The 26,101-nt window shown below is 34.6% G+C and overlaps 2 protein-coding genes across 2 annotated transcripts; one reads left to right on the forward strand and one right to left on the reverse strand.

Annotated features, from left to right (window-relative positions):
* Positions 1 to 409: 409 nt before the first annotated feature.
* Positions 410 to 3,690, forward strand: LOC131806639 (uncharacterized). The gene is made up of 2 exons (XM_059131131.1): positions 410 to 2,762; positions 2,853 to 3,690. Exon 1 carries the CDS (start codon positions 1,556 to 1,558, stop codon positions 2,117 to 2,119), a length of 564 nt encoding a protein of 187 aa, XP_058987114.1. The 5' UTR covers positions 410 to 1,555; the 3' UTR covers positions 2,120 to 2,762; positions 2,853 to 3,690.
* A 1,014-nt stretch (positions 3,691 to 4,704) lies between these two features.
* LOC131806564 (uncharacterized) lies at positions 4,705 to 14,438 on the reverse strand. Its single transcript, XM_059130795.1, has 3 exons — positions 13,735 to 14,438; positions 11,590 to 13,664; positions 4,705 to 4,907 (listed from the first exon to the last, which is right to left on the reverse strand). The coding sequence occupies exons 1-3, from the start codon at positions 14,436 to 14,438 to the stop codon at positions 4,705 to 4,707; spliced, it is 2,982 nt and encodes a 993-aa protein (XP_058986778.1).
* Positions 14,439 to 26,101: the final 11,663 nt, after the last annotated feature.

Raw genomic sequence — 26,101 nt, forward strand, 5'->3', positions numbered from 1 at the left:
TCCCTTATACCAGAAGGAGTGGACCGATATTTTTCATTTTAAAACCAGACCTTGGGTTAATAAAAATAATGGGATGTATGTAATTTGAAAACAATCGGACTCTTTCATCACATTTTATAAGAGTTGTAAGTATTCACAATTTTGACAATTTTATTGGGGGGAGAAGTATTTGATGGAGTGGGAGTAGGTAGAATATGAGACCGGAAGTGGCAGGGTCAATAAAATTTTACGACTTTTTGCATCGGTGCATTAACCACCCCCCCCCCCCCCCCCCAGCATGCCATGTGTGTAAAGTTTTATGGCCATCATAAATTAGGTGTGCATTGATTTTTATTGGTTTTGCCTGTCCGTGTGGCGAAGTATGTCACCCTTTGCATTGTGTTATCTGCTATTTTGTATTGATTGTGGTCTATTTGAATTTGATGTGTGTCTAACCCTGTCTTGACACTTGTGTTTTCCCCCACCCCCCTCAAGATTGAATGTGTTGTCCGTCTGTGCGATCATATGGGTTACACACAGTTGTGTATTGATTGTTGTTTGTATGTGTGGTAATGTTACCCTTCCCATAGTTTTCTTTTAGTTTAGTTATGATGCGTTTAGTTCAAATATGATGTGTCTATGTCGTGTGTTTGTCCCTAATTCTTCTCACTTGTGTTTTTCCTGAGGATTGAATGACCTTGGCGCCCTTTGTTTGCTGTTGCACATTTTGTTGCCTATATTAAGGCTTAGACGTTGTTGTTGCATGTGCCCTTAGAAAGAAATTTGTCTCGAGTTGTTGTTTTTCCTAATTAGCGTAGACATATACCTACAGTCGGGCGTATGCGTTTGATCCCTACATTCAGCCATCATCATCACTTGAGGGTAATAAAAAAATGTAATGAGACTCATATTTTGTTTTTTTGTTTTGTTTTTTTAGTTTTTTTATGTTTGGGGTTTTTATTTCACATTGGGAATGTTTGAACCGCTGTATGTATGTATGTGTGTGTGTGTGTGTGTGTGTGCGTAATTGTGCGTTGTTTGGTTTTTTTTTTTGAGCCTACCCTCACTTGGCATCATCCCACTTGTGCCACTTGTGGCACATATCAAAAGAGTTATAAAAAAAATATTTGAAATAATTTTGACAGGTCCCTCACAAATGCGGTTGACCCATCACTACAGAACTAGTGTTGTAAAACATATTTTGCTCTCGATGTTTCCTAATATGATATGTTTGTCTAATATTATCTCTTGAGGATCAAATGAGAAAATATTGGTGTGTTTATGTTAAGGGGACAAGGTAAAGGGAATACCATTTCTTTTCCCAGTAGTTGTTGCATTTAAATATTTTAGAAAAAGGATGTATTAAACTAATTCAACGCTTTGTAAATATGATTCCTTTTGCATTGAAACATCGAGATAAATCCTAAACTATGTTATGCATTAGATAGTTGTGTATTTCTTTATCCGAAAGGATTTTTAATGTAAACAATATATTGGTATTTAAAGCGGAGTAAATCTTGAGAAATATACTCAGTTTTAAAAAATCCTTTACGAAGACAGCATCTTAAGAACAAAAATGTCCTTTGCGTTCAGCGAAAAACTTTCGGAAGATGTGGATGTCAATAACTTCTATGAGGATACAGAAGGCGATATAGTCATATGTTCCGTCAAGGAAAAAAAGGATGAGGAGAATGTGGAGGATGTGGAAATGGAAGAGGTGTTGGAGGACCATGGTGAAACAACAGAGGACTCCTCAACTCATTATGAGGAGGAGGAAACCCAGTCCACAATCCTGGATGATGATGAGATTGGAGACGATGGCGATACCACGATCACTTATGAGGAGGAGGAAACCCAGTCCACAATCCTGGATGATGATGATGAGATTGGAGACGATGGCGAAACCACGATCACCGAAACAACAGTAAACGAGCTTGACAGAATACGAGAGGGTCTGCCGGAACGAGCAGTGGTTACCTCATCGATCGTATTATGCCCACCTCAATACAGTGTTCTTCATGATTTTGAGGATTATATTAATAAGAATTTTGTAGATTTAAATTATATAGTTCAAAATAATGAGCATTATAAAGAATTAAGGGTACATTTCAATGAATTTGACAAAAATAGAAATAAATAATAAAAAAAAAAAATGTATATATATATATATATTGTGTTCTTTATTTGGTGGGATGGTTTGGGTTAAAAAAAAAATACATTGAGTTCTTTAAAAATAGAAATACATAATAATAAAAATAAATTACATTGTTTTCTTCATTTGGTGGGGATGGTTTGGGTGAAAAAAAAATCATTGTGTTCTTCATTTGGTGAGATGGTATGGGTGAAAAAAAAAAAAACAAGTTTTTCATATAAATAGGAGGACTATGTTGCTAAAGAAAACAGTGTGAAATAAAGCCTAATAGAAATAATGTCGAGCGTAAACCTTGTAAATTTATTCAACTCCTACAACCACAAAAGGATTATCACAATAAAGGAGATGGATCAAAACAGGGATTACGTTATCAGTGGAGCATACAGAACCCAAACCAAATATGGTGAAAGAATTGTGCTTAAACTGGATGATGCTATACTTTACCTGCCATCTAGGTTCTTAGCACTACGAGAAGAAGACGTCAAGGAATTGGGATGCGGTGGATATACCATATCAAAATCAACAATGGGAGGCGAGAGAGATAACACATTATACAAATTGGAATTGAAGCAAAAAAAATCTAATTTCTTTTATCAACCATATTTAGCTTAGTAAATACAACAACAAAAATGTAAATAAATAAAAATAAATTTATATTTGAAATGAAATTTTTGTGTTTTTTTTTTTTTTTTTTTCTACATGAAAATGTTGGCATCTATAGAATATAAGACTAAATATCATTGTTAGAAGTTATTCAGTCGAGGAAAGAACAAGCGTGAAGAATATGGCATCAAAAAATTTGGGGAGCAAATGCTTGGAAAAGGATGCAGGATGGGATAATCCGGAAATTGATGAATATCTTATGATGAAGGCTTCTCAATTCGAGGCTTTTTATAGTTTGATGATACCAATAGAAGAGGAATTCCCTAGAAATGAAATACCCACAAGGAATGAAAATCATATACTTACAGAGAATGAAGTCAATGGAGATGATTATATACACATAACTGAAGGACAATCATTGTGGGATTTAGATGAAAATGATCCATGGTGGGAATAACATAAGATATATTTAAATATAAAACGAAAATGTTATTGTTGTGTGAGAGAAAATGCAGAAATAAATAATGTATTATTTAATAAAATCAACTCGGTTTTTCATTTACACTTCACAGTTTGTGAGTGGAGCTCCTAGTAGAAAGATGTACCCCCAACTAAATAAGGAAACTGAACGTCTGAAAACATTTTCAAATTGGCCACTATCCTATCCAGATCCCAAAACCATGGCAGCAGTGGGACTATTTTACACTGGAGTAGGCGATGTAACAAAATGTTATTTTTGTGAAGTGTATATTCATCGTTGGAAACAGACCGATTGCCCGGTATCTGAACATTTGAGAAATTCTTGCAGCTGTCCTTTATTAAGAAGATGTGTTACAAACAATATTCCCGCAGCACCTAAAACTTTAGATGTACTACTTCCAGAATTGGGATTAGATGTTTGTAGTCGTACATTAGTGAATCCTTTTTCACCAATATTCATTATATTATATACATTTATAACCTTCAATTCTATAAATAAAATATTTAAAAAATAAGAAAAAAAAAAAAAAATATATTTTTTTTTTTTATTATTATTATTCTTTATTGATTTCATCATATATTAAGTCCATGTTTTTGTTCCAATTTTGCTCAATAAATACAAATATTTTAAATAAATTATTTATAGCACATTTATACACAAAGCTTGAATGTATTGAACAATTAGTAAAATAATTTCGACATGTTCTTAGCTTAATTTTGTCTTCTAAATTTATTATGTTAGCAGTGAGATATTTCTGTAGAAATTGTTTTTTGTCTCTTCCAACAACAAAAATGTACTTATATTCATCCAATGGCATGAGGACACTCTCAACCTCATTGTAGTCCACATCTCCATCCTCCCAATCCAATCCGTTTACAAAGTTCTTACAGTATACATTTGTTCTGCAGGCTTCGTTAGTAAGTTCTTTTATATTAAAAGGCGGACGAAACAGAAAATGATTAGGCACAATAGAAGTACCACAAATGAACGCCAGCTCCTTCATAAATATGCTCTTGTGGTTTCCATGACAAAACTGAAAATCCACTATCGCAATATCCGACCTATCAACTGATTGCATCTTCATGGAAGTATTAAATTGAACTAACCAATTTCATGTTTTAAATTTTGTATTTATAAGCTTTTTCTATTAAGAACTTTAAACAGAGGTGTCCACAATTGTATGTGTTAAAGTGTTGATCTCTTTTATAATTATAAGTAATATTTGGACCTAAATAATATAAAATTTCTAACGGAGGTTGGAGATTTCCAAAACTATCATAATATTCAATGATGTTGTCATATTTATAATATGCTACCCAATGCGTGCCAGGTCCACTATCATTATCCATATTTATAATACCACACTCTTTCTTATATGGCATCTTAGGTAATCTGTTGCGCATATATACACCTCTAAAGCGTGGTATATATTTTTTTCCAAAAGAATATATTTGTTTGTCAGTAAGTGGTGCGTTGGGTAGTTGCTTAATTAGTTTTTTGATGTATTATTCAAGTAAATACCAAAACCTTTTTTGTAGGGTTTTAAATACAAACCCTTACCCATAGCTATAGCTTCGATAGTTTTGTTATGTCTGGTTTGCTCCTCTAATTGTCGTTTGGCATTTTTAGCATTCATAACAGCATTAGCAATTGCTGAACTACCCGATGCTAGGGCACCCAAAGCACCTAGACCTGTTAGAATAGGTATAAGGGGAAGAAATCCCCCAGTTTTTGGTAACTTAATAACTCGTGGTACAACTACCTTTGCCTTTCTTCCGCGAAAAGTTTTTTGAATTTCTTTTCTTGCTATTTTTATAGCATCATCAATATCAGTTGGTTTTACACTCTTAAGTTTCATTGACGCATTTTTGAGTGCTTTATTAAAAATCTGTTGACCAGTAGCTTTTTGAAGTTTTTTATTTTTTAAACCCATACCAAACTTTGTTTTCGCTTTCATTATGTTCGAGACTAGATATGCGTTAATTTTTTCGCCAAGGCTGCTATCTTTTGCTTTAACTCGCTCCCACGCTCTTTCAGCTAGTTCACGATCAGCAATGTGTCGTTTATGAATATTTTCGTTTTGTGAATAAGCGATATCGTGTTCTCTGCAAGCAGCATCCAATGGGTTAACACCTTTATCCCCCCTTTCTAATCGTTTTAAGAGCTTAGTTCCGGGGCCACAGAATTGATAACCCGGCAGATGAAGTTCCACTGGTAAAGAATTAATTAATTTATTTACAAGTCCTCTTCCTTTAGCGGTTCTCTTTCTAATAACATTATTGTTGTTATAAACAATCATTTTATACTTTTTGAGCTTGCTGTAAACAAGAGAATAAGATAAATAGACATTGTCAATTAAATCACTCATTAGTTACGAAATGAGATTAGTTGAACAACAAGCAAAACTTCCAGTGCGAAATGCGGATTTCGTACAAAAGAAATCACCCAGACACAGCGTTTTATTACCAAATTCTATAAGAGCCTTAATAGTTGGCCCTTCGAATTGTGGAAAGACTAATGTTATGCTAAGCTTGATAGAAAGTCCAAATGGTTTGAAATTCCAAAATGTTTATATATATTCTAAATCTCTATATCAACCGAAATACGAATATCTCAAGAAACTTATGTCATCTATAAAGGGTATGCGATTGTTTACTTTCAATAATAATGAGGATGTTGTACAACCAGAAGATATAAGGCCAAATTCAATTATCATATTCGATGATGTGGCTTGTGATAAACAAAATAATATTAAAACGTACTTCAGTATGGGTCGCCATAAAAATGTCGATTCATTTTATTTATGTCAGACATATACTAGGATTCCGAAACATTTACTACGTGATAATGCAAATATGATTATTATGTTCAAACAAGATGATTTAAATTTAAAACATATATACAATGATCATGTTGGAAGTGATATGAGTTTTGAAAAATTTAAAGAAATATGTCGTGAATGCTGGAAGGAAAAATATGGATTTCTAACAATTAGCAAAGACGATGATATTAACTCGGGAAGATATAGAAAGGGATTTCACACATTTATACAACCATAAATATATTTAAGTAATCCCTATTATAACCACTGCTATTAGTATAATCACAACCATGGAAGAAGAAATGTTAAAGCGCCTTGTTAAGTCCCGAAATGCCTTGAAAAGAAAATTACGAAGCATTAAAAGGGGGGAGGAATTAAAAACAAACGAATTGAAAAATACATTCAAACCCATAACTGAGCCAATACATAAACTATTAAAACTAACGAATGTTAATGCATCAAATCAACCAATACCTAAGAAGGAAAATATTGAATCATATAAAGATTATTTTGCTATGAGTACACCCGTTAAAAAATTGAAACACGATATTAAGCCAGAACCTAAAATTTTATGGGAGGAAACCGATGAGTTGGATTCAAAAGATGACACATTTTATACAGATAATGATGATACCGTTGACCTTTCTCTTTTAAATAAAAACAAAAAATTGGATACGGTATATGGACCACACAAAGATATTCACGGAGAATGGAAATTTGGGGACAAACCATTAAAAGTTGATGATCAGAAAATAATTATTGGAAATCAACATTGGGCATTTACACCGGGTCTATTTGAACTACTATTTTATCAAAAACCTAAAAATTATGACGCGTCAGAACTAGAAATATATAAAAAAATTTTGCTGGACTCTAATGCACATAAAGTAAACTTTAAGCATAATGAACGAATCAAATCCAACAGAGGATATAAATATAAACGTGTTATTAAACACTTGATGGATGATACTCACAGCGGCAAAGGCCTAATGAGAGTAAATCTCGGTAAACCGAACTATATATACTGGGACGATCCTAATGAATTAATAGAACGATTAAAGCTGTTGTTAGCATCACAACAAGCCGGCAATAATAATCATACTAATGAGATTGTTTCTATTATCGAGGAACTGAGAGAGGGAAATATAATTTATTAATCACCTGAATTACAAAATCAATGACTGTGGATAAGTTTGGTCATCATTATCATCTAAAATATACTTCAGCCACACTAAAGGGAAATGTTTCGAAAGTGCTGGGAATCAATATTGATGAAGATAACAATTTGGACATACAGAATAAGAGGATTAAAAACTTGGCTCCCCCGGCGGGAGGATCGGATGCGGTCAACCAAGCATACGTACATTCGCAAAACAAGAACCTACAAGAAATATTAAAGAAAAACGTATTTCAAGAGTGCTCCGATATAAGAGAAGAAATATCGCGTTTAAAACACTCGTTAAACGAACTTTATGGTATTTTATCGAAAAACACATTTACTCACTCCACTGTAAAATATTACACTGAATAAAATGGAAAAACGGGAATTAGTGAATGAACTCCACACTCAGGCAAGAAAAAAATTTAAGAGGCGGAGGGTTATTATAAAGGGGATTGACGACCTATGGCAAGCTGATTTAGTTGAAATGGGCAACTATTCTAAAGCAAACAAGGGATACAAGTTTATGCTAACAGTTATAGATACCTTTTCAAAATATGCGTGGGCTGAAGCGCTCAAGTCTAAAAATGCCACTGAAGTTTGTACAGCATTTGAAAAAATACTGAAAGCAGGACGAATTCCGAAAAATTTGCAAACCGATGATGGGAAAGAATTTTTTAATAAAACATTTGGGGGACTTATGCATAAATATAGAATAAATCATTATTCTACATATAGTGTATTGAAAGCATCAATTATTGAACGTTTCAATAGAACCCTAAAAGGAATGATGTGGAAAGAGTTTAGTTATAATGGAAATTATCAATGGATCAAACTCTATAGGGATTTACTAGACAAATATAATAGCACCCCTCACGGAACGATAAAAATGGCTCCAATACAAGTTAATTCCTCAAACGAGAAGAAACTGCTGAAATCCGTTTATAATCATATAAAAATTTTTAAAAAACCACGCCTTCATGTCGGCGATCACGTACGCATCAGCAAATATAAACATCATTTTGAAAAGGGTTATACTCCAAACTGGACAACCGAAATTTTTAGAATAAGAACGATAAAAATAACCAACCCCACTACATATCTGCTGGAAGATTTTGAAGGAAATCCAATACAAGGATGTTTTTATAGAGAAGAACTTTTGCCTACAAAATATCCAAACACATATTTGGTGGAGAAAATTCTAAAATCAAGGAATGACAAAGTTTATGTGAAATGGTTGGGTTTCTCAAATCGGCATAATTCTTGGATAGATAAAAATGATGTTTTGTAATGATATTTAACAATAAAATATAAAAGTATGAGAATCGATTGTGTACTGTTTATTACAACTTAGTATCTTGCAATGTCAAGAACGTTTACTTTGACGGGTAGAAATTCAATTTTATGCTCAAATTATTCACCACCTATAGAATTAGGTGATAATGATTACGAGTGTAGTTTAATTGATTTTCAATCGTACAACTCAATTCCTAATGTGGATGAGGATAATAACTTGTTTCATATTGGAAATGATACAATAGAAATACCTATAGGATCATATGAATTGCAAGATATTGCAGACTTTTTGGAAACAGTGTACAGATCTATGTACATAAATAGATCTATAGATATTAAAGCCAATAATAATACATTACAAATAGAAATTACATCATCTCATGATCCTATTTATTTCAATAAGGAGAAATCTATATCAAAACTCTTTGGTTTCACAGACAAAGTTTTAGAGCCTGGAAAAAAGCACATATCTAACCTTCCAGTAAATATTTTGAAGGTGAATGCTGTTCAAATACACTGCAATATAGTAACTGGTTCATTTATGAACAACTCACCTGCACATATTCTTCACGAATTTTCTTTAGATGTTCCCCCAGGCTATAAATTGGATGAAAGACCATTGAACCTCATTTATTTGCCTTTGAACGTCAAGGAAATCAGTCGTCTTGAAATATTAATACTAGATCAAGAAGGTCGATTGATAAACTTTCGGGGAGAGGAAATCACACTTCGAATTCATATAAGACCAATACAATCATGATTATATACAATAAATACAATTATAAACAAACTCCTAAAAACATTCAACATAAAGTCGTCAAACCGACAAGACCATTTCTAACTAAGGAAAATAAAGAGTTTTTAAAATTACTTAAATTAAAAGTAAAACCCAATGTCTGAAGTACTTAATATAAATGAACGGCCATTCTCTGATGAGAATATCATAAAGCGGGATTATCACAGCTATGTTCCTTATGTTCAATCATTTAAAAACAATGATGAACTACGTATAAGCATTCAAAACCAAGATTTGTACATATTACCATCAGAGAGCTATTTGTACATTGAAGGGCATTTGAGAAAAGCAAATGGAGAAATTTCACCAAACGCTAGACTGAGGAATAATTGTGTTGGGTATATGTTTGACGAAATTCGTTACGAACTAAACGGTGTTGAAATTGATCGTACACGCTATCTTGGAATGTCAACAAAAATTAAAAATTGGATTTCTTTAAATCCATTTGAAAGTAATGTTATGAGTAAAGCAGGATGGAACGTAGATGGTGATATAACCACTAATTCTTTTAACTTTTGTGTACCCTTGAATCGTCTGCTGGGATTTGCTGAAGACTTCAACAAAGTAATATGCAACAGTAAGCATGATTTAATTCTCTTGCGGAGCGCTAATGACATGAATGTGTGTTATTCAACTGACTCGAAAGAAGACATTCGACTAACAATCACAAACATTGTGTGGAAAGTTCAACACATTCATTTGTCTGATTATAGAAAAATTAGTTTTCTGAAAACTATAAAGGAAGGAAAAACATTGCCGCTGGCGTTTCGTAGTTGGGATTGTTATTTTAATCCAACTTTTTCTGGTGGTTTAAAACATAATTGGAGTGTTAAAATGTCTGCCAATCATGAAAGACCGCGATATGTTGCTTTAGTGTTTGAAAGAGACAACAAATTGATCCACTGTGATCTTGAGAACATCAAAGTACACTTGAATTCTGAGACATACCCTTATGATGATTTAAATCTTAAGTTCTCAGAGAATCGTTATGCAATACTTTATGACATGTATGCCAAATTTCAACAAACATATTATATGAGGGAACCACAACCGCTTCTAACATACACTACGTTTAAACATAATCCAATTACCGTTATTGATATAAGCAATCAAAATGAAGCTGTGAAAAATGGACCAATTGATTTAAAAATCGAATTTACCACCAATATCCCAATACCTCAAAACACCTCATCATATTGTCTAATCATTCATGACCGCCTGGTGGAGTACATACCTTTAACCGGAATTGTTCGAAAAGCTGTATAAGTAATTTATACTTCCATGTCTTAATATTAAGTATATTTGTGAAATAAAACTAAATGTTTGATTTTTTTTTATTTTTAAGCAATAAATGTTTTATTAAATATATACAGATTTTTTTATTTATTTACAAAGTCATTTTCATTAAAATTTAAAAATTGTATAAAATCAAGAGATTCACAATTTGTATATTCACTATCTGAATCCCCCAACAATTCAAAAATAGATTTGTCATCCCCGTCTAAAGGAATGTCTATTGTATTTACAGGAGGTATGTTATTTATATCTACATCTAGTTCTATAGGAAAATTAGAAATACTTATATTTTCTAAATCTATAACGTCATTATTATTTACATTTGCGATCAATTCAAAAATAGAATTGTCGCTTGCATTTTCAATATGAAAATCAAGTTCCATTGGGATCACAGAATTTTCTTCATTTGAAAGGGCTACCTCATCTTCGTTATCATTTTTAAGTTTATAATGGCCCCAAGCATACGTACTTACACCATCTTCCCGTATAAATCTTTTATCATCTTGGAAACTGAGACACACTTTAGTTATATTGTCTGTGTATATCTCATGTTTCCTCGATCTAAATGTATACATACTATTATAATATTTTATTCGATTATACAGACAATCCCTATACGTGTCAATGGTGTACTGCTTCATAACAGATTTTTTAACACCCTTTGATTTCTTTACCTCTTCACTATTGTGGACTTTCATAGCGTACATTTTTGGTCTTAGGCCTACAAATTCCGATACCGTCTTTCCGCAGTTCTCATCCTTCATCATTCCTATAACTTTTTTATTAAGAAGAGGTATATTATATGGATTGGATGGTGAAAAATCTGATGTATCAAATCTAGCCAGTATTTCCTCTCGTGATAGTTCAGCAAAGAGGTTGCGGTTAGTGAACGTTAGTATGAATGAATCAGTATCCATATAGTTTAATATGAAGTCGTTTCCAAACTTAACTTTTAAAAAATCATAAAAGAAATCGTACATGACCCATTTCGATAACTCTAGAATACAAAATCCAAGGTATATCGGTTTATCATCTGAAAAGTGTGTAAGACTATGAAAATTTGGTTTTGAAATAAATTCCCGTGCACCCCAGCGCTTCCCATAAGATTCCCAATGGTTTCTTATTTCCACGATTTTCCTTTTGTCCACATTTTCCATTGTTTTGCCATAAACAGAATTATTCATAAATTTATAAAAATTTTTTGCGAAAGCATCTGTGGCTTGTGCTCTGAGATTGTTATTTTTCATTATGTATGCTGCAAGCCAATTAGATTGCGTAAACTGTAAACAGCTATTAATTTTTTTAAGAATTAAATTATGCTGGATACATTGTTGAAGCACTCTATAATCAATTGTATAAGACGTTTTGTCATTCAAATCTGCAATCAACTTTTTGATCTTACAGCCACCGACACATTTGGATTCAGGACAAAAGGGTAAATCATTGTGTTTGTCATGCAGATTTTTTGGATATTCTAAATCCACATTAAAAAAATAACCAGTTGGTGAATCATTTGGAATCGCTAATATTTTACTGACGTCATTGAATATTTCCAACTCTTCTTGAGTTAAAAACTTAAAATCTTTTTGTGGCAAACATTGTGTCATTGCTTTACCATATAAATTGTTGACGTCTAAATAATAAATATTTACCTCGGGTTTACTAGGGTCATAGTCTTCAGTGTATTTACTATTGGCTACCGAGTGTCTATTTGAACATTGTGTAAGTCCACCTCTAATGCCATTTTTACAGAAATTATACATGTTAATATCTGTAAATAGCTCTAATTCAACACCCGTGCACAGCAACATGGCATCCCAAGATAGTGATGGTACTGTGAAATACTGACAAGGATCAAGTCTATGGTGACGGAGGCACAAACTTCGAAAGTTTTCGAACACATCAGCCAACAGTAAGACATCTGCTGTTAAATACAACTCCATATAATCCTTGACAGTTTGGCATTCAAAGTGCCTCCATACATTCTGCGCATGTCTATAATCATCTAACGAACACTCACTGTCAGTCAACCTGTTGTAAAATTCATTTCGGTTAGGCAATTTTCTTTCATATAATTTGTCCAATGAAGACACGTATTCATAAGGGAAAACTCCTTTCCTAGTTAGCAGATTGAAATCAGCATCATTTGGAAACTGTGTACGAACAGCTTGAAATGCGTTTTTAGGTAGATTTTTAGCCAAACTATCCAAACTGGAAGACATAAAACGAAAACTGTCCAAGAACCTCAGTTCAAATTTATTCCGCCATTTGTTTTTCGAATTCACCGAAGAATTATGATCGACCATTTCGTTTGAATCGTTGTTCATTTTAGTGAAATATGACATTGAAACATATAATTCTTTATTTAATGGAATTACTTTAATTTCTCCATCAAAGTGAATTAATTCTTTGAAGAACAAATGGCAATCATAAGAAGAAAAATTGTGGAAGAATATCGGCACAAATTTTGGCACATGGTATTTCAAATTACATTCATTGTGTGCAGCTCCTCGATATTTTCCAGTTAAATGACAATGATCCTTAACTCGGTCATTACCTAGCTCTTTCTCACAAATGTGACACACAGTACTGCTATTAAAATCATCTAATTCTGTCTGAGACAAAGAAATCATTGGTACCGTTTTTGACAAATATGTGTTGTAAATAAATTTACAATCCCCTATAAGATTTTCTAAAAAGTTTCTCGCAGCATTGGGGCCACTATATATATAAAATTTACTTAAACTATCATTAAAACTACATTTAATATAATAACTAAATGCACAAGGAATGTGCCTTTTTACCGTTACTGTGTTTGTATTTGTGTTTGTGTTGAGGTTCTCCGGGTTCCAATCCTCTAGAATACATTCAGCATCCGCATAGATCACAAATGGAACTCTCTCCTTTTTGTGGTAGTTTTTAAACCGAATAATGTTTTCTCCTTCTTTAGGCATCTCTGTTACGACCCCAACACACTCCTTCTCATGTTTTGCATATACGGCTTCCGTGGTGAAACTTTGTATGCAGCCATCACAAATGATTGATCTACCTCTATGTGCTGTTATTTGCGAACGTAATAACCTAGAAAGCAATAGATATATTCATTATTTATCATATTTAATAGTAATATTACTATGCTATTTTAACTTACCGTGACATATCCATGATCAATATGTAGTGGAACTTGTCGCCCTCATGAAGAAGCATCAAGTTAATATGACGATTCCTTCGTTTTGGGGTAAGATAGTAGGGTCCAACTATCTGATTTCCATCATAGCCGAAGACATTAATACTAATATCTTCATTATTGGCCTCAAAATCCTTGATATTTTTTATCGCCATAGGGAAACTAAGTCCTCTAAAATTCAATATCTCCCCGGATGGCAAGTATATAATCTCTTCGGTTATATTAATATTATATGATTGCGGATTAGACTTATCACATGCTGCTGGTTCCGATAAAGCTGCCACAATACACCATTTGAAGCAAAATTCATCGTAATTTCTAATGTTAAGACAGGCATTCTTTTTTGATAAAGAGAGCGGTGTCTTCAAGAACTGAGAGCCACGAGTTAAATTAGCTTTATATATATTTATATTCAGCTTTACGATTTTCTCTAAAGCCCAGCCAGAATCTCTTTCTTGAAATTCAGACATTTTATTAATTATACGATTCGCGTGATCGTGGAATAATTGGCTTATATTGTCACCTTCCGTTATCAACGACATTTTTGACATATGGCAAAACATATTTTGACTTGTATTTAAAACCATATTTGATGTTGATGGTTCATCACGTTGACTTATTGGCTTGACATATTCTCCTATAAGCTCAATATTGAATTTTATAGGCATATTTCTCGTAAAGTTCTTCTCGACCAAGCTGACAATCGTTTCTTTGGCATCGCTTAATAATTCATTTGGCAGCAAAATGTTTTTTGCATTAATATACTCGAAGGTTAGTATATTTTTGCCAAATGAGTTTTTGACAATATTGATATTTTCACCAAAAATTTGGCGAATTACACGCCGATGTTCATCACTACGAAGATGAGCGGACATATTTCGCACTGCTTTATGGCACTCATTGCAGAACTTGTTTCCGCCTTCACTTTGTTGGGATGGAATGTTATGATTATTGCCTGTGATTTGGTCAATTATAAATTGATTCCGCATCAATGGTAGGGTAACACTATTGCAGTTTGCATGTTCTATATTGTCTAATCTTGAGTTATTAGATGGTTGATTTTGCACAGGTGGACATCCATAATTCTTTTGATGAAATTTTAATTGATATGTATTACTAAAAAACTGTCCACATCCGCTGCAATGCTTGTTAACGTGTCTCAAATATTCGCGTTTAACAGTGAACGTTTCGGAGCAGAATTTGCAAATATTTTGTGCCATTTTGATTTCGAAAAATTTGATGGTGATGCTTGCGATTGAATTTCTTATTTTATACTAAACCTATTTTTTAAAAAACTCAGTCCTATATTAACATTGGCCATTTCTATAGAAAACCTAAGAAACCTCCACTAACAGATACATATGTATTTTTCAAAACATTTTCCATCCTAGGTCTTCCAAAATACAACAAGTACACGTAAGATCAGATTGCCCTTGTAATTTTCAAAATGTTACATCTTGTCACCAAACATAAATTCAAACAGTTTTCTCATATGGATTGAATGTAGTAACTTCGAATAATTTCAAGTAATTTTTTTTTTCTTTTCTTTTTTATATAACTTTTTGATATGTGCCACAAGTGGCACAAGTGGGATGATGCCAAGTGAGGGTTGGCTCAAAAAAAAAAAAAAACCAAACAACGCACAATTACACACACACACACACACACACACACACACACACACACATACAGCGGTTCAAACATTTCCAATGTGAAATAAAAAACCCAAACATAAAAAACCAAAAACAAAATATGAGTCTCATTACATTTTTTTATTACCCTCAAGTGATGATGATGGCTGAATGTAGGGATCAAACGCATACGCCCGACTGTAGGTATATGTCTACGCTAATTAGGAAAAACAACAACTCGAGACAAATTTCTTTCTAAGGGCACATGCAACAACAACGTCTAAGCCTTAATATAGGCAACAAAATGTGCAACAGCAAACAAAGGGCGCCAAGGTCATTCAATCCTCAGGAAAAACACAAGTGAGAAGAATTAGGGACAAACACACGACATAGACACATCATATTTGAACTAAACGCATCATAACTAAACTAAAAGAAAACTATGGGAAGGGTAACATTACCACACATACAAACAACAATCAATACACAACTGTGTGTAACCCATATGATCGCACAGACGGACAACACATTCAATCTTGAGGGGGGTGGGGGAAAACACAAGTGTCAAGACAGGGTTAGACACACATCAAATTCAAATGGAAAGGTTAACATTGCCGCACATACAAACAATAATCAGTACAATACTGTGTGTAACACACATGATCGCACAGACGGACATATTCAATCTTGAGGAAAAACACAAGTGCCAAGAATGAGGGTGAGACACACATCAAATTCAAATAGACCACAATCAATACAAAATAGCAGATAACACAATGCAAAGGGTGACATACTTCGCCACACGGACAGGCAAAACCAATAAAAATCAATGCACACCTAATTTATGATGGCCATAAAACTTTACACACATGGCATGCTGGGGGGGGGGGGGGGTGGTTAATGCACCGAGGCAAAAAGTCGTAAAATTTTATTGACCCTGCCACTTCCGGTCTCATATTCTACCTACTAGTGGGCCGACATTGTCCATTTTCGCACCTGACCTAGCACTGATGCAAATATTAGGAGTTACAAAGTTGGAGCAAAATCGGATTATCCTCTCTATTTCTGTGTAGAAAATATATTTTTTTGAAAATGTCGATCTTTTGTGGGGGAGGTACCAGAAGGAGTGAACCAATATATCCCATCTCCGAACTCGATCTAAGTTTGACAAAAATACTACCATGTACCAAGTTTGGACCAAATCGGATACTTCCTTCAGGAGTTATCGTGGGCATCAGACAGATAAACGGATGGAGGAGACCGACATTGCCCATTTTCGCACCTGAACTTGCACTGATTAAAATATTAGGTTTTGCAAAGGTGGAACAAAATCGGGTTATCCTTCTTCTTTCTGTGCGGTTATTTTATTTTTTTTTTTTTGGAAATTTCGACAATTTGTGTGGGACCGGTATTGCCTATATCCGAACTCGATCTTATTCTGAAAATAATATTACCATGTAACAAGTTTGGGCCAAATCGGATACTCCCTTCGAAAGTTATCGTGCCCACCAGCCAGACAGATAATGGATAGGTAAATCGACTCCAAATGTCCTGAAACGTATTTTGTCCAAAGAGACCCAATGTCTAAAACCGTTATTTCGATGAGGCACGTTTTGGCCGTATCAAATGATGTATGCCCTCTCTAGCCATATAACTGATGGTATAACAAGTTAAAAACTATCAGTCGGTTTTGCCGACAAATGTATATCCTCAGCCAATGTTCGATTATTTAAATGCTCGTAATTTGAAGATAAGCGGACCCCTATTCCACATTTTATAAAAGTTACAATTATTCAAAATTTTGAACCTCATGGAATCAGCAGATTTTTTTTTCGCAACTGACCTAGCACTGATAGAAACTTCATTATTTTCCTTAGATGCAATAGGTCCCCAGGGTTCTGAAAATTATTGATTTTAAGAACAACATTCTTAAAGAACCTGCAGATGGTTTAGTAGAAAAATACGACAATTAACGAATTTTATCTGAGCTAATACCCTAAGCAGATAATTAGTATTTCCTTTCATTGCAATTTAAAAAGACCAAATTGGCGACCGCATTATTTTTAATTCTATTGGAGGTCCATAGCAGAATTTTCATTGGCTTAAAATCTCTTTCCCTTACATCTCCTTGCTAAATCCCAACACAGTTCAAATCTCGCAAACTTTAACGTTAATTAGGTTAATTACAAAACTTACCCAGCAACAACTTTCGGTTGCAAAATTTACATTCAATTGAAATTTGAAACAACCACAGAAGGCATTCAGTCATTCATTCCGAACACTGATGTCTTTAAATATTTGTTCATTATTTTGTAGAAAATCAATAAAGTGTAAATCATATTCACAACGTCGGCAATGTTGTGCAACAGATTGGGGCGATGATGCACAATTACACACGCACACACACACACACTCGCACAAAAACTCCTCTTGGCCTTAATGCAAAATTGATATTGACGAACATAATTAATTGCTAGAATTACAACGCAAACTCATTACGACTAAGGTTGTTCAAGCATTCGGTCGTTCCTTCATTCAAACATTTATACATTTATTCATATGTATGTACGGATGTGTGTGTGTGTGTGAGGGGATTGATGAATTGAAGAATGTATGAGAACGGACATTAGTTTTCCGTGGAATTCTTTTGTGTACAACAAGGTTGAAGGGTTTCCATTGAAAATGTTGCCTTGCACTTTTGCAAGGATTTGTTAGCTGCGAAAAAAAAAACAAAAATTGAATTAAATTAATTAAAACCGAAATTATTGAAAAAGAGAAAATTTTTATTGAAAATATTGTGGGAACAAAACTCATCAGCAAGCACAAGCAATTATTTCAGACTTTAAAGTCTAAGCGTCACCTTCTCTATGGAAATTCAAAAGTGAGCCCATTGCTTAACCAGAGGGTATATATCTTTTGATACGACCAAAACGTGCCTCATCGAAATGACGGTTTTAGACCTTAGGTTCCTTTGAGCCAAATCCGTTTCAGGACATTTGGAGTCGAGCTAGCGGTGTCTGTCCATCTGTCTGTCTGGCTGGTGCGCACGATAACTCTCGAATGGGGTATCAAAATTTGGTACATCGTAATATTATTATCAAACATAGATCGAGTTCTCAGATGGGCAATATAGGTCCACTCCTTCTGGTACCTCCCCCCACAAAAGGTCGATATTTTTTAAAGACAATATTTTATTGCACAGATTGAGAAGGGATAATCTGATTTTGCTCCAACTTTGTGAATCGTAATATCTTCGTCAGTGCTGGTGGAGAATATCGGTCCACTCCATCAAGTACTTCCCCCACAAAGGTTCAACATTTTGAATAATTATAACTAATACAAAATGTGATGTAAAAGTACGATTGTCTTCAAATTACACACATCTCAATATTTTTATTTACCCAAGGTCTGGCGTGAAGATGGAATATATCGGTCCACTCCTTCTGGTACCTCCCCTCAAATTTTGAATATCAATAAAGCTCATAAAACGCGGAAATTAACATTCGATTTCATTCAGATTTGGTACATCTCAATATTTCTATCAACACAAGACCTGTTATAAAGATGGTAGATATTGGACCATTCCTTCGGGTACCTCTATCAAAAAGGGTCGAATAACCACAGGGTTGAATAACAAAAACGATCATAAAATCCGAAATAAGCAACTTGTTATCTTCAAATTTCACACATCTCATTACAAACACAAGATCTGCTGTGAAGATGGGATATATCAATCCATGGGATATATCCCAGAAAGGGTCACAATTTTCAAAACTTGCAAAAAAGTTAGCTATTCTTTCTAACGTGCTATACGAGTATCTAAACATTTCTCTCAACCAGAAACATGAGATAAATATAGAATTTATGATTTCACATAAAATTGGATATAAATGTTCGATTTTGTTGTAATTTTGCCCATACCAATATTTTTATCAGTATTAGATGAAGTATGAAAATGGAAAACTTTGGTCGACTCTATCCGGCACCACACGCACATTTTAGCATTTTTCTAAAAATTATCACATATCTCATATAAAGTGAAGGAAATAGCAAATATAAGTCAAACCTGGCACGTCACAATATATACATTGCATTTATTTCGGTCCGATACAAAATGGACAATAGTGGACCGTTTCTTCGGAATCTACTCCATGGAGGGTCAACAATTGGAATAATCATAACAGAAGACAGAATATATTTTAAAAATCGAACAATGACTGAGGTTATACAGGGTGAGATTAAAAAAAACTGCAACAAAGTCAAACGCCATGATTTTTACATTTCTTTTTAAATTTTATTGAATGAAAGAAAAATGTCGAAAATAGCATCGAATTTTAGAATAAGTTTAGATTTGTTTGAATTGGTCACCTTTGGCACGTATTATGGCCTTCAAACGGCCAATGAACATGTCACACGCTGCCCGAATGTTGCTCTGCGGTATTTTGGCCCATTCCCAGCGAAGTGATCGACACTTTGGTATTTTTTGGTGCCAACCTTGCTTACTCCAGACACAATAGTCCAAAGGATTGGTATCCGGAGATTTTGGTGGCCATTGTGCCCTGGAAATGAAGCGAGGAACCTCAGTTTGTAACCATTCTTAAGTGGCGCGTGCTGAGTGCGATTGTGCTGAGTCCTGTTGTTATGTCCAAGGTCTGCGACCCAAATATTTGAGTGCCCAAGGCTTTAATACACCCTCCAGAATATTTTCGCGATAATATTCGTTATTTATTCTGATACTACGTTCGATTAATGCGGGCGGAGAGCGTCCAGCGGCTGTTATGGCTGTCCACACCATCACCATTGACGGCACTTGAGTTCCGGTGGCCAACCGATGGTGCACATTTTCAGCTGACCTCTTTGGCAAGTAAACACGAATGTTTTCTCATTGGAGAAACCCAAATTCGGCAGTTTAACCCTTTCGGCCAAGCGAAGCAACTCTTTAGCTCTTTTGAGTCTATTTTCTTTCGATTGCGGCGTAAGTCCTTGCATTTTTTGGAACGCCAATGGCTTTATCTCGAGGTAATTTTTTTAATATTTGGCAAATGAAATATTGCGATATGGTCAGCTCACGCGCCATTTTTCGGCCACTGCAACACGGGTTTCGATCAAGTCGCTTCTTTACTTTTCGAACCATTTCTGCTGATGTTGCTGTTTTCTTCCGTCCACTTCCTTGACATCGGGCTACGCTACCAGTATCACGGTAACGAGCGTTGGTACGAGACACAGAAGATTTATTCACATTTAAATGCTGGAGTGCTCTAACGATAGCCACTTGTGATTTTCCAGCCAAATATAAAGAAATCACACTATCACGCTTGAATTCCATCAAGAATAACATTTTTCTGGAAAATTCTCACCAAAATGCTTTTGTACTCGCTTGTATACCATATAATGAGCTATCACTGGAATGATTTTAACAGCTGTCGGACGAGTGGCTTAGAAATGACAGCAGTCTGAAGTCTTGCATTTTGTCATCTTACCCTGTAAAGTGTAGAAAGTAGACGATATAGTCCAAATATGGCACGTTGTAATATTTATATCAGACATAGGTCAGATACGAATTGGATAATATTGGTCAACTACTTCGGAACCTGCCCCATAAAGGGTCAACTGTTAGAATAATCATCACTCAAGCCTGGGGGTATAATCATCACTCAAAAAACTTCTTTTATTAATTGAAACCTCTAACAAGTTTTCTATAAAAAATTGTTCTACAGATCGGGTAGTTTTCACAGGTGGCCTATAGGTGGAATAGCTCATATTATGGGTGGAAGCTCGGTCAATTGTTAAAGAAATTCCACGGGTTTCCCTTGGTTGCTTTACTAATTATCCTCTAAATAAGAAATACATTTTATTTTGTGAATAGAATACCCATCACATTCGTCGTCGGACATGTTCTATATATAATACCATTTACAATTATCGGATAAGACTTTTCATCCTCTGTATTTTATATGCCCAGTGATGATCTTCCTTAAAACACCTCGAACTGATCCTCATTTGATTGGGGAACTTCAACAGGTCTTTAATATAAAGAAGTCCTATCATAGAATACTCCCTACCGATAGTATGCCTTATTTCAAAAAGACCTTCCACGGGTCTTGTAAGGCCAGGGAACCATCTTTAAGCCTTCTATACATAGACAACATTTAGGAGGTCTTCTTTCTATAAAATCAGCTCCCTCATATATTCGAAAGAATTATATCATCATAGGCTTTTAATCAAAATTTGTCCTAACTCACTTCTACCTTCACTAATTTAGCCCCGAACTTCATAAATTCGCCATTAAGTCACAGTTTATTCAGCTATAAATTAGCAGTTCAATTATAAAGTTTACATCCTTTTTCGTATCCCTCTGAGTTTGAGAAAATACTACTTCTCCTTGCTTAAAATTCCCAACACGTGATTAGTATCGCTTGCAAAATAAAACGATTAACCGATTAGCAAAAAATATACCGATTTTCTTGCTGCCTAGTTGCTGTTGTTTATTGTTTTCATTAACAGGAAAAAATACCATTTTTTTGTTTTTTACTTTGAATTTGGCCGACACTTGGCATGGCATGAATGGAGTGGAATTCTAAACTTTGTGTGAACGAATTAAAAATCAATTGTTAAACGTTTAATTTGTTGAATCGGGCAAATCCTCTGCTAAGTAGTTTCGCAAACGATTTGCATACATTTTACATAATCAGCTTAACTCTCTCACACACAGACACACACAAAGGCACGCACACGCTCTCAACGACAGAAACACCTAGGGGCGAATCCCGATTACACCCACGCCACTCCATGAGCTGTTACTTGGCATTCGATTACTCTCTGGGTGTTGACAGCATTAACCTGCATCACTTTTGGCGGCAGTATTTGAATAGGCGGCTTAAATTCATTCATTAGACGGACGCACAGCCAACCTTAAAACAATTTAAACTCCTAGGATTATGTCAGCTTCGGCTATGAGGCTCTGCCGAATGGGAGTAAACGATTATCCTGCCTACGGAAACACCGGGAAAGAACTTGCCACATTCCATTCATTCCCTCGGTGGGCTAAATGTCGTGTAACCATTCAGAAAGATGGGTTTAAATTCTTTAGTCTAAATATGTAGATGGAAAAGGGATGAGAAAGAAATATGAAATAACGGAAGTCGTACATAGACACGAAGAACCCACACACAAAAGATGAGACATTTTTGCATACCACCACATCTCTCTCTTTATCTTTCTCTCCATGTGTTACTTAATAATAGCATGGGATTTCATTCAATTTTTGTTGTTTATCTTTTGTCACTGCATTCCATCGCCGGCCTTTGTAGTTAAGGTTTGGGATTTTGTTTGCTCTCTTGTCTCAGGTTTCCTTTTGTACTGCAACCTGGCCGAAGAGAATTTATGTTAAGTCGCCATAGGAGTGTGCCAGTGTTACAGGCATTTGGAAAATGCTTTGGCATCCTTACTGGACTATAGACGGTATTTTTTATGGAAAGATCTCAAAGGTTATGCAAAACTGCAGGATTTCACTGATGCCTGCTAAGGGTGTTAGGCTTGCATGGTTGTTGTTGTTTACAGTATAACTGCTATAGTTTTTTCCCTCCATTACATAACACTTGATTTTAAAGTAGTCAACCTGTCTCAGATTTTTGAGTTAAAGAGAAAACAATTTGATCGAATATAAAAAAGTCAAAATATTACGAAGATTTTAAGGGAATTTTTTTAACGCTTTGGGGTTATTTTAAAAGTATACAATGATAAGGTTTCCGGGGATGTTAGGGTAAGAAGAAACTGAGAAATGTCAAGATACATTGAACTTTTTTTGAAATATTTTTAGGGACTCGTTTTTTAAATATCTTAAAGAGGCTATATTCGGAAATCCATGACGTTTTAAACATATTATTCGTCGTGTCTAGATATCGAAGTTTTTTTCACACCTTCAGTCATATGGCTAGGAAGGGTATATATCATTTAATACGGCCAAAACACGACTAGTCGAAATAACGGATTAATACCATACGCTTTTTTGAGCCAAATCCATTCCAGGACATTTGGAGTCGATTTAGCCATGTCCGTCCGTCTGTCTATCTGACTGTTGCGCAGAGTTATCGGAAGAGTTTATCCGATTTGATCCAAACTTTGTACATTGTAATATTTTTGTCAAACTTAGATCGAGTTCGGATATGAGAAAAATCGGTCCACTCCTTCTGGTGCCTCCCCCCAAAATATCAAAATTTTCATAGAAAATAATTTACCGCATAGGAAGAGAACGGTCAATCAGTTTTTGTTCAAACTTTGCTAATCGTTATTTTTTCATTACCGATGGATCGAGAATGGACAAGATCGGATACCTCCACCAAAAAGGGTTAAAATTTGGAATATCTAAAACGCTCATAAAATTCGAAATATACTGCGGATTCCCTTAGAATTTCACACATACCAATATTTTTACCATTACAAAATCTGATGTAAGGATGGTGTATAGCGGACCACTCCTTCTAGTACCTCCACCACAAATGGTTAAAATTTTAAATAACCAAAACGCTCATAAAATGCGTAATAAGCATCCGACTATTTTTAAACTCCGCACATCCCAATATTTCTACCAAAACCAGATCTGATGTGAAGAAGGGATATATCGGACCACTTCTTTAAATACCTTCCCCACAAAGGATCAAACTTTGGTATATCTAAAATATCAGATCAGATTCCCTTTAAATTTCGCACATTCCAATATTTTAGGGTGTGAAATGCTCACACCTTCTGGTACCTCCTCTGGCAAGTTCAACATTTTTAATAATATGGTTTATAGAGGTCCACTCCTCCTAATACCACCTCCACCACATTTTGAATAATAAAATCTATCATACAATGTGATATAAGAGTCGTATTGTCTTCGAATTTCGCACTTCTCAATATTTCTACCATAACAAGATCAGCTATGAGGAACGGATAGAACGAACTTTTCCTTCTGACACTACCCCCTTCAACGGATCAATATTTTTAATAAATAAAGCAATTTAAAACAACCTAATACTACACAAGATCTACTATGGATATATAATATATCGGCCCTCTCTTTCTGGTACCTCCCCCATAAAGAGTAAAATTTTTGAATAAATATAACTCCCATAACATGCGAAATATGTGGGTACCTGGTACCTTCTCCACTTTTAAACATTATGTATAATTATAATTCTTATACACGCGAAATAAATCAGTGATTTTCTCCAGAAATCGTGTATATATATGGGGTATGTTGACCCACTTTTTCTGGTAACTTGCCAAAAAAGTTGAGCATTTTCACATTATCCAAACCTGTCACCTCCAATGACTTTATTAGACTAGGTTCATAAGCGAAATTGAAAATATTTTTCTACTCGTTTGGTAGCTCTCCTATAGAGGGCTAAAATTTTGAATATTTAATACTATTCAAAATTTTAGCCCTCTATAGGAGAGCATCTCAAAATATATTTTAATAAACGGATAAAGGCTACGGGTATAAATCTATCGGCAAAACCGACTGATACCCATTAACTTGTTTAAATATGTTTTCAAAGACTGAGGATATTTCAAAAATATTTCGTTATGCAAATGATATACCAATGTCATTCGATTATCTAAAACTGCACACTAGTGAGAGAGCCCCCAAAATTACACCAGAGCATATTTTGGCAGACTTGAGGATCACAAATGTTGCCCTCCAGGGCACATTACATAAATCAATAATACATTTTTTTATATTTTAATATCAGTTTTTTTGTTGAAAATATTTCGTCGTTGTATTTCATTTCATATTTATATGTAGTTGTAAATTACTTCCGTAATTCCTCCCTACCTTAACCAAATCACATCATCAACTGACATTAACAGAAAAATTGAATTTTAAATTAAATTTTCCTTCTCTTCCCCCGTGGCATTTGTTTTACTTTAAAACTTTTCCCTAATCTGGGCCACAAAATCGAATTACTTTAATGTAATTCAGACCCTTGGTGGTGTAGCAAACAAATTATCCTTCCAATGTCTGATCAAATGTTGTCCTCTTCTCCAACAATTAGTTGTGACCCCCCGCAAAACATCGACACTCAATAATTTTTCTATTCACCACACAAACTAGTCGTTTCCATTGTCTTCCATCATCAGTGGAGGAGTGGAGGATTTGTGGGTGCACTGGGGAAGAAGATGTTCAGTTAAAGTTTCTTTGGAAAATAATTAAAGTTAAACACCTTGAAAATGGCATGGCACACAAATCTAATCAAAGGGATATGGGCGTGAGGACTGGCAGACTGTTATATGAAACCACACCGATTTCAATCTCATCTGGTCGTTTTTATCTATCTGTTGGGAGAAGTAAAGTCCACAACAGAAACAGAAACAACAACAACATCAACGAGAAGTGAAAACTTACTTAGAGACCAATACAGTTTTCTTTGTAGTTTCAATCGCAAGACTAACAAAAGTTTTGGGGTGATCTGTTGCTACTGCGGCAGCCTCTGCCGCTGCAATGCTTGTGGCAAAAACTTTGAAATAATTGTTATTTAAAAATAATAAGGAAGGGGCTGGGAACGAACTTGAGATGGACAACAGAGAATGAGTTGGAAAAAATGAAAAGCATCAAGGTCATAGTAATAGGAGAGCATGGCACATAAATAGACGATCTGAAAATAGTTCCTTAATTTCAAAGGCAAAGATTAGTTCCTTATAGGTTTAATTTTTGT

This window comes from Musca domestica, unplaced genomic scaffold, assembly GCF_030504385.1.
Source record: "Musca domestica strain aabys unplaced genomic scaffold, Musca_domestica.polishedcontigs.V.1.1 8, whole genome shotgun sequence".
NCBI lineage: Eukaryota > Metazoa > Arthropoda > Insecta > Diptera > Muscidae > Musca > Musca domestica.